At 55.8% G+C, this 9662-nt stretch overlaps 1 protein-coding gene across 4 annotated transcripts; it reads left to right on the top strand.

Moving 5' to 3' along the window:
- Positions 1 to 1629: 1629 nt before the first annotated feature.
- Positions 1630 to 9406, top strand: LOC113940483 (histone-lysine N-methyltransferase SETDB1-like). Of its 4 annotated transcripts, XM_027631628.1 has the most exons (13): positions 1630 to 1793; positions 1879 to 1888; positions 2401 to 2614; positions 2849 to 3015; positions 3352 to 3401; positions 3516 to 3615; positions 3942 to 4109; positions 4409 to 4610; positions 5346 to 5419; positions 5697 to 5887; positions 6249 to 6426; positions 6886 to 7012; positions 7410 to 8408. In XM_027631628.1, the coding sequence occupies exons 3-13, from the start codon at positions 2403 to 2405 to the stop codon at positions 7858 to 7860; spliced, it is 1920 nt and encodes a 639-aa protein (XP_027487429.1). In that variant the 5' UTR covers positions 1630 to 1793; positions 1879 to 1888; positions 2401 to 2402; the 3' UTR covers positions 7861 to 8408. The 4 variants fall into 4 exon arrangements, with proteins under 4 accessions (XP_027487429.1, XP_027487431.1, XP_027487432.1 ...); XM_027631630.1 differs by lacking the exons at positions 1630 to 1793; positions 1879 to 1888; positions 7410 to 8408 and adding an exon at positions 9229 to 9406 and having other exon boundaries at positions 2286 to 2614; XM_027631631.1 differs by lacking the exons at positions 1630 to 1793; positions 1879 to 1888; positions 7410 to 8408 and adding an exon at positions 9229 to 9406 and having other exon boundaries at positions 2286 to 2614; positions 3352 to 3389.
- The last annotated feature ends 256 nt before the right edge of the window (positions 9407 to 9662 follow it).

Genomic DNA, 9662 nt, shown 5'->3' on the forward strand with positions numbered 1-9662 from the left:
GCAGGTAGAGAGTTAAAATCAGAATATAGGTAGGTCAGAATATAGGCACAAACGAGAGCACAAAGAACTTTGCCAATACTTAGCTAGGATGTACTGCCAGAACCTAGAGATAGAGATTAGGTGGTACTGTGCACTAAAAGAATGCACACACACCTAACATGAGTAAGATAGGGGTGAAATGGGACCCCGGCTGCACTCGCGCCCCCGACCCCCCCTGGAAGGAGGAGCCCATCAACTGCCCCCCCCCCCCAAACCCCCTGAGACCCCCAAACCCATCCCCAGCCCCACCTGGGAGGAGGAGCCCATCAACTGACCCCCCCCAACCCCCTGAGACCCCCAACCCCATCCTCACCTCCACCTGGAAGGGGGAACCCATCAACTGACCCTCCTCAAACCCTCTGGGACCCCCAAACTCCACAGCACCCCCTCCCCACATGGTGCTCCAACAACCCCCAGCCCCACAGCAACCCCTGCCATCCCAAGGCCACCTGAAGCCAGACAAGGCCTAGAAGGCAGGTAGAGAGTTAAAATCAGAATATAGGTAGGTCAGAATATAGGCACAAACGAGAGCACAAAGAACTTTGCCAATACTTAGCTAGGATGTACTGCCAGAACCTAGAGATAGAGATTAGGTGGTACTGTGCACTAAAAGAATGCACACACACCTAACATGAGTAAGATAGGGGTGAAATGGGGCTTGAGTCCAAGAATCTTGCAAAATTCACCATGAAGTCTGCCAAAACTGAGAAAGTTGAAAAGTTCATGAAGATGATGGAGCCTGGGCCAGGGGCTGATAAGGATGAAGAACAGGATTCTCCCCAAATTGAAGATCACGTCCCAGACTCTGCCTAGACTCCACCTATTATGAATATTATAATTAGATGTTGCATTTATATGAATATGTACGTAAATATGTTGCAATCACTGGTAGAAATGGTATAAAATCCTGTAATTTCACTGGAGAGGCAGAGCAGTTTGTCCAGCGCGAGCTGGCTGCTCTCCAACGTTCCCTAATAAACACACCTCGCTGCTTAAAGCCTAAATCTTGTCTCTGAGCAGTTCTCTGCGCCTTCTGGGGGGCACTTATTGGTATCACAGCCAGGACCCTCAGAGCCCCCCAGGAACCCCCAGACCCCTCCACCCCAGAGCCACCAGTGCCCCCAGGACCCTTCCATCTTCCTGGGGCCTCCCCTCCCCTCAGAGCCCCTCAGAACCCCCCATCGTGTTGCAAATCCCAAATCCCACAGAGGTGGCGGTTCACGGAACGTTCTGGAACAGTCGGTGGGACACTGAGAGCTCAGTAAGGAGCCGGGGAGGCCCGGCCCAGCTCAGGGGCTCTGGGGCCGCCTCAAGAACCACATTAAGGCGGCCCAACCCAGTTTAGGGGCTCTTTGGCCGCCCAAAAGTAACAAGCTGGGCTTTGGGGCCGCCTAAAGTAGCAAGTCAAGGAGGCCCAACGCAGTTTAGGGGCTCCAGGGCCGCCTAAAGTAACAAGTCAGGATCTCCGTGGGCGCCTAAAGTCCCACCCTGTAAGGGGATCTCTAAGTCTTGGCCAATAAATAGGGGCACCCCCCCCCACACACACACCACGCGGTCTGGCCGCGATAAGGCCCGATCCCCGTTGTTCCGGGGTTTACCCCCGGTTTATTCCCCCTTTATTCCCACGTTATTCCCGGTTTATCCCAGGCTTATCCCGGCCGCCCTCGCCAGGCGGCAGCACCGCGGGCCGCGGGCGGCGGAGGTGACGACAGGCGGATTCCGTCGGCAGCGCCGCTCGCAGTCTCCCGCTCCACCAGAGGAGCGGTGAGTGAGGGGGGAACAGGGGAACGGGGGGCTCTGGGGGGAAACGGGGCTCTGGGGGAACGGGGGGGAAAGGAGGGGACCGGCGGCGATTGGGGGGGGGGGCGGAAGGCGCGGGGGGAACGGGGGGTTCTGTGGGGACTGGAGGAGACTGGGGAGCTCTGAGGGGATCTGGAGAGTCTGAGGGGACCGGAGGGCTCTGAGGGGACCGGGGGGAACACGGGAACTCTGAGGGAACCACGAGGGATCGGGAGATTCTGAGGAACGCGGGGGGAATCTCAGGGAACCAGGGAGGCTCTGAAGGGACGGGGGGTTCTGAGGGGGTCGGAGGAGGATCGTGGGGCTGTGAGGGATCGGAGGGCTCTGAGGGGACCGGGAGGCTCATGAGGGTGTCGAGGGGACTGTGGGGATCGGGGTGGGGGGGGATCGAGGACTCATGAGGGGGTGGGGAGGGGGGGGGGGGGGGGGGGGGCCGGGGGGGGGACGGGGGCGGTGGTGGGGGGTCATTGGGACGGGGAGGGGGTGTTGCCTGCCCTCCCTCTCCCTCACCCGCCTCCCCTCCCCTGATCTCCCTCGCCTGTTCTGCTCTGAGGGCAGCAGAGATGGACACCCAGGACATTGAAGAGCTGCAGCAGGAGGTGGTGGAGGAGCTGGGAATCTCCCTGCAGGAGCTGCAGGAGATCATCGACAAGGAGGTGGAGAACTCCGAGTGGGTGAGGCAGCGAAAGCAGCAGCTGGAGGAGCTGGAGAAGTGTGTGAGGCACAAGGAGGAGGAGGCGGCTCACGTTGACCAGCTCATCGACAATGCCACGAGGTGGGTGGACCTGGAATGGGCCGGAATTCCGAGGAAGGGGCTGTGGGGGGTGTTCTCATTCCCTTTGGAGCGGATTGAGGTCACTTAGTTTGCCTGTGGTTAATGAGGGCCAGTGACAGCTCCCCAAGGCTTTAAATGCTTGGTGCCAACGCTTCCCTCAGGGAGCTGCCCAGCTGCCTGGTCACCCCTGTGGTATTCCAGGATGTACAGCTGCATTCCCTCCCTCTCCTCCAGAGCCATCGACAAGTGCGAGACGTTGGCCAAGGAGTTGTACTCCATGATGGGCCTCCAGTACCGGGAGAGCAGCTCCGAGGACGAGGCCCCGGCGGCCACGGAAGTGATCGAGATCCCGGACGAGGAGGACGACGACGTCATGAGCGTGGACTCGGGCTGGAAGCACAGTTCAGTAAATCCCACTGTGCCCAGGACAGCAGGGGGAGTGGGATAAGGGGCTGCTCATGAGGAGCATCTGCCGCGTCCTGTTAACGTTCCACGATTCCTGGAATCCCAAACTGGGATTTCACCCTTTCCCAACGTCCCTGACTGTTGTCCCCCGTCAAACACTGCCTCACATTAGAAAAGATGAATGAGGAAAAGCCTTATTTGAGTGGATTTCCTGACAGGGGGTTGAGGTGGATGCTTTTCTCTGTCCTCTCTTTTTCCTGGGGTTTAACTAGGATAGATTTTTTTTTTTCTCCAAAAAACATTTTAAACTACTTTTTCCTCTTCACTCACAGGCACCAGCAGCTCCAGAATCTCCAAAGATCAGAGTCTGGTGAGTGAGAAGGTCCTGACTACAGATGATTCTTCAAGTGGGGATTTTCCTGGGACACAGTGTTTGTGTTTGGTGCAAAGAAAAAAAGAGTTTCTCCATAACTCCCCTGTCTTTTTTCCCTTCCAGCTGCAGGAAGCAATGGCTGCCATGAGGAGATCAGCCCGGGATGTTGCCAAATTCATGGATGCTGTGAACAAGAAAACAAGCTCCCAGGAAGCACAAAAAGGTGTGGGACCTTCCAGGGGCCTGCAGACCCCCTGGTGTGGCCTGGCCCTGGGCCTTTGTTTCCCAAAAAAGGCAAACAACGATCCAGTTTCCTTGCTGGGGAGCTCTGTTAGGATTTATTGACTCCAGATTTAGGGTATATTGATTCCAAACTCCTGTTTTTCTTTAAGTCCTTTCCCTGCAGTAAAACGGAGGCACTCGGGCTGCCTGAGGGGAAGGAAAGCAGGAATTCCTCCTGCTGCAGCTCGGAGGGATGTGATTCCAGCTGTAATTCCAGCAGAAAAGGGAGCTCTGGGTGATTTATAACTGATCCTTGTTCCTTGGCAGAGGCACAGCCCCCTCAGCCATGTCCTGGCACTGCCCAGCCCGTTGTCCCCGCGGCCCCTGGGGATGATCTCAACACCGACGGGGATCTCAAAGTGGGAATGAGGATTTTGGGCAAGAAAAGAACCAAAACGTGGCACAAAGGGACCTTGATTGCCATCAAACCAGTCGGTACGTGCTGGGCCTGGGGCTTTCCCTGGGATCTGGGGGGGGGGAGACTTGGATTAAAAGGTGTCAGAGCACCTGGTGTCAAACCTGGAAGGGACAGTGGGAGCGACGCAGCTCCGCTGTTTCACCCTCCAGATGGATTCTGAACAGATTTTAAATAAACTCCGAGTTAATTGTGAATAAACAGGCTCAGAATGACCCCAGGGCGTTGCCTCTCTGGGATGAAACCTCTCGGGCTTCTGTTTAGTTTCCCTTTCGTTTATTTTCTGTTTGTCTTTAAAAAAAAAAACGTCTTTTCCCAGGTGCTGGCAAGAAATACAAAGTGAAATTTGATAACAAGGGGAAGAGTTTGCTCTCGGGCAACCACATTGCCTACGACTACCACCCGTGTCCTGAGGGGCACCACGTGGGCAGCAGGGTGGTGGCCAGGTACAAGGATGGCAATCAGATGTGGCTCTATGCTGGCATCGTGGCTGAGACCCCCAATGTCAAGAATAAAGACAGGTATTCCTTATTTCCCAGAGTAATGAACTTCCAACTCTATTTTTTTTTGGTTTTTTGTTTGAGGCAAAAAAAGCTTACCTGGGTATCTTCAGCTGCTGAATTCTGCCCTCCCCAGGAACAAGTTTTGAGTCTTTCCTTAATCTTATCTCTGAAACCTCAGGGTGGAGCTTCCAGTCTCTTGCTCGTGGCCCTGAGACAGGAATTAGATCTGCTAATTTATTCAAATTATCACCCAGATGTGGAGTCTGGGCTGCCTGAGGTGTGAAACAGTGGGAGGAAATGGGAGCCCTGGAAGGGTTCAGTGCCAGCAGCGCTGTCAAAGCGCTTTGGGAGGAGAAAGGAGCAAGTTTGGAGCAGCTTTTATGGGAATAAGGGGCAGGGCTGCTCCGGTCTATTAAAATCCCGGCTTGTGGTTTCCCTGAAGAGGCTGATGAAGGGTTTAATGACTCTGGATCTGCTGAGATGCACCTGATCCACGTTTAATAACGGGAAATGAGCTGCATTTGTTACTCACGTTGCAGATTTCCTCCTGGTCGTGGGGCTGATGCTGTTGTACAACTCCGGAGCCGTCACTCCGAGACACGTGGCACTGAGTGGGTGCCTTACCCGGAGTTCAGGGCTCCCCCAGGGTTGGGATGTGTCCAGGAGGAACAGGAGAGGTTCTCCACTTGCCTTCTGTGACGTGGAGCTGTTTTCTGTTCGGCTCCCTTCCTGATTTCCCGCCTGTTTTTCCAGGTTCCTGATCTTCTTCGACGACGGCTACGCGTCGTACGTGAAGGAGTGGGAGCTGTACCCCGTCTGTCGGCCACGTGAGTGATCCCATCCCACCTGGGGAGGTTTGGGCTCAAAAACCAGGGGACAGAGGGTGTGTCCCCTCCGGTGCTGTGCCTGGAGACGTCTGAAATCCCGAGTTATTGCCAGGGTGAGTTCAGGATGTGCCCCACCACCGAAATTCCAGCCCCTCGGGATGGCCCCTGGATTGACCATGTGTAAAAATCCACCAGGGATCTCCTAAAAGAAAAGAATTAAAAGGTTCTCTCTGGTTTTTTCCGCTTCCCTTTTTCTCATCCATCTCTTTCCATGCAGTGGAAAAAAGCTGGGAAGACATTGAGGATGTTTCCTGTCGGGATTTCATCGAGGAATACATCACTGCCTACCCCAACAGGCCCATGGTGCTGCTGAAGAACGGGCAGCTCATCAAAACTGAGTGGGAAGGGACCTGGTGGAAATCCAGGGTGGAAGAAGTGGATGGAAGTCTGGTCAAAATCCTCTTCCTGGTAGGAATTTCCCTTCTCCTGTTAGGAAAATTGGATTAAATTTGAGTCTGGGGGGCTGGCTCAGCTGCGTTTTTGTTACTGATCACGGAATTATTAAGGCTGGAAGAACCTCTTGAGATTTTGGAGTGCAAGGCCCCCACTGAATCATGGCCCCAAGTGCCACATCCAGAGGGGTTTTGGACAATTCCAGGCATGGGAGACTCCACTCTGGGCAACCTGTGCCAGGGCCTGAACACCCTTTCCCTGGAGAAACTTTCCCTGATACCCAGCCAGGGATTCCAACCTAAAAAACCCCACGACCGTGCTGTCTGTCAAGGCTCACCGTTGTCTCCCTGGGCTCTCTTGTGTGTTTTCCCCCCAGGAACCTCTTCCCATGGGAAGTGGGAGCGTGTCCTACTCCCTCCTGCAGGAGGATAAACGGTGTGAGTGGATTTACCGTGGCTCCACACGCCTCGAGCCCATGTTCAGCATGAAAACCTCCACAGCTTCCACCCAGGAAAAGAAGCAAAGTGGGCAAACCAGGACTCGGCCCAATGTCGGTCGGTGGCACCTCCTGCTTTCACTCATAGCCTGGGGTTTAACTGGGGGGTGGGTTGGGTGTGGTGGGTTTTTAGCAGAGCTCTGGAGATTTCAGCTTTCTGGGATTTTTGCCCCCCGGCTCGTGAGGTTTCGGGTTTCCAGTGGGATTTTGTAGCAGAACTCCTGGAGATTTTGGGTTTCCCAGTGCTTTGTCCTCCTGGCACAGCTGTCGTATTTCCAGTGGAATTTTTCCCCTGGAATTACACCACCAAACCAAACTGCATTTGGGGGAAGTGACCAGAATTTTTGGGGGGAGTTGCTGTGCCCCAGATCTTGGCCGTGCCCCAGATAATCCCAAATCCCTCGGTTTTCATTCCTTGCAGGCACCAAGTCGGTATTTTGGGGCTGGTGCAGCCAACCTGGGATAATGCTGGAGATTTTTCCTGTTGACTCTTTGGTTTTTCACCTTCCCCCCCCAGGTGCTGTGAGGAGCAAAGGCCCTGTGGTCCAGTACACCCAGGATTTAGCAGGAGCTGGTCCCCAGTACAAACCCCCGGAGCAGCTCCCGGCTGCTTCCTCTGTGTCCCCTCAGCCTGCAGAGATGGAGTAAGTACTGGAGCCACTTCCAACACTTCCACTTCCTTTGCTTTCCCTCTCCAGCACTTCCACCTCCTTTGTTTTCCCTCTCCAGCACTTCCACCTCCTTTGCTTTCCCTCTCCAGCACTTCCACCTCCTTTGCTTTCCCTCTCCAGCCCTCAGCTCGCTCAGGCATCACCTCCTCTCTGCAGAGGAATCCTCAGGTGCAGGTTCCCTCCGATTTTGGGGGAACACCCTTGGCTAAAGCTGCAGGATGAACAATTGGGGGTGGGAGCCAACACCCCCCCCCACCCCGAGCCAAAAATTCCTCCTCGGGGCTAAAGCTTCGCACTTTTGTCTTTCCAAAGGGGCCCTTTGCTCCTCGTGTTCCCCCAACCTGAATTGCTCCCTCGTGTCACGATCCAGGCGCTGGCCCCCGGCTGCCTCGTGTCCCTGCACCTGGACTGACCTCGCTGGCTTCCCAGGGAATCCGGGATCAGCGGTGGGTCCCGGTGGGCACGGAGCAAACCCCGGCCAAGCCGCTGCCAGGGGCCCGAGGGGGACGTCCCCGGAGCCTGGAGGAGGCCTGGATGGAGGAGGAGCTCGGCTTGGTGCTGAAGGGAGCGTGTTGGAGGACACCAGGGAGCCCGGGAATGTGCTCTGGGACTCTTTAGGGGAGGGAGCTGCTCTCCCGGGTCAGTTCTGCCCCCGCTGTGGATTCCCCATCCGGATCTGCGGCCGCCTGGCCCCGTGCCAGCACGTCTTCTGCTGTGACTGTGCCCTGCTGGTGGGGCACGAGGGGGGCAGGAGGTGTCCCAGCTGTGAGGAGCCTGTGCAGGAAGTCAATCTTTACTCCCCCGAGGCTCTCCAGGTGTAGCAGCAGCTCAGACCCCGGCTGGGGGGGTGTCTGGTGGGGGTTCCTCTCCGAGCAGTGCAGTATGACCCAATTTTACCCCTGGAAACGCTCCCCCTGTGCCGCTCTGACCAGGAGTTGGGGATTGAAGCCACAAGAACGTTGTTCCTCACCTTTTCCATAACCCAGAAGAGAGGCTGGATGCTGGAGGAGGTCCCAAAATCCCCCCTGTGTGCAGGGAAGGGCCGGGCTGTGCCTGGCACTGGGACACTCCGGGCTGGGAGGGCGTCGGGACCGTGGGCACGACGTGAACACGACCAAGTTGGACCTGCAGCCCCGTCGTGGGCAAATCCTTCCCCACTTCCTCCTTGCAGTGGTCACAAGGAGTTCTTTCCCTCTCCCCACAGAGGGTTTGGCTTTAGGATCTGGTTTCCATCCGGGCAGACACTGCAGCTGCTTCCCTGCCCTCAAACCCAGCTGGTGTGAGCGGTGCCCCGGGGCCGTGTCCCTGTCCCTGCTGAGCCCAGGGATCCTTGGATTTTAGATCATTAAAACCAAGAATGGTCTCTCCACTCTGGTGTTTTGTTTCCTCTGAGGAAGGCCTGGGTCTCTTCCCCCCTCTGGTCTCACTTTCAGGTTCTTCTTGGCTCTGTCAAACCAGTTCTCACTGTTCTCAGCCGATTTTTCCTCTTGCTCTTTGAGATGTGTTTGAACACTTTGCTTTCAGGCAGCTCTTAGCAGAAGCCCTCACCTCTTTCCATGTCTCCTCCCTTTTTCCCTGATAACTTCAGTGTTCTTCCATTTCAGTGGCTGGTTTGGGGTGGTTTTCTGTTTAATTGGTGTAAAGGGATTGAAAACCTTCCGGAATGGATTGAAAACCTGCTGGAATTGATTGAAAAACCATGACATAGGTTGAAAACCTGATTTTTGGGAGCCCCTTGTAGCTCTTTCATCAGGGGTGTTACTGCATTCCCTTGCACAACCATGGATTGTTCCTCAGTCTTGCCAAAAGAGTCCTCTGGATTAGTTCCTCCCACTCCTGACTAGCTGAGCCTCTGGAAACTCTGGTTTCTGCTATTCCAGGGATTTCTTCATGGCCTGGTTTGTCGAGCTGCGTGGGATGAAGACCTTGGGCATCGTTGTTACCCTTGCCTTACTTGCCACTCACAAGTTACTGTTAACTGTTGCTGGGTCCTGGAATTTGGGGTGGTTGTGGGATTGCTGTGGCAGAAATAGTCAGAGATGGGCTGATTTTCACACTTACTAGGAAAAAAAAACCCCCACCTGCTGGGATTCTCCTGGATTTCTCAGTTCCGTGGGGGGGGAGTGTTGCTTTGATTCCCGCCGGTCGTTTTTCCACCTTCCAAATCGCCTCCTCCTTGCCTCCTGCAGATGCTCTGACAGCCAGCTGGCCCAGTCCAGGAAGCAGGTGGCCAAGAAAAGCACTTCCTTCCGTCCTGGCTCGGTGGGCTCCGGGCACTCGTCCCCTTCCTCCCCCGTCCTCGGCGACGCTGCGGCTCCGGGAAGGGGCAGCGCGGCCCCGCAGCACCGGTGAGCAGAGCTTGGGGTGGGGAGGGGGACAAATCCATGAGTGCTCCTGGGTTTGGGATGTTGGGACACATTCGGGGGGTTGCCTGTGCTGGTGGGTGTCTGCTGGGGCTCGGCAGGTGGAATCAGGGAGTCATGGAATCACGGAGTCATGGAATCATTCAGGTTGGAAAAGCCCCTCGAGTCCAGCACTGCCAAGGCCACCCCTGACCCATGTCCCCAAGTGCCACGTCCACACCTGCAGGGATGGGGACTCCACCACTGCCCTGGGCAGCCTG

This window comes from Corapipo altera, unplaced genomic scaffold, assembly GCF_003945725.1.
Source record: "Corapipo altera isolate COAL_440 unplaced genomic scaffold, ASM394572v1 131730, whole genome shotgun sequence".
NCBI lineage: Eukaryota > Metazoa > Chordata > Aves > Passeriformes > Pipridae > Corapipo > Corapipo altera.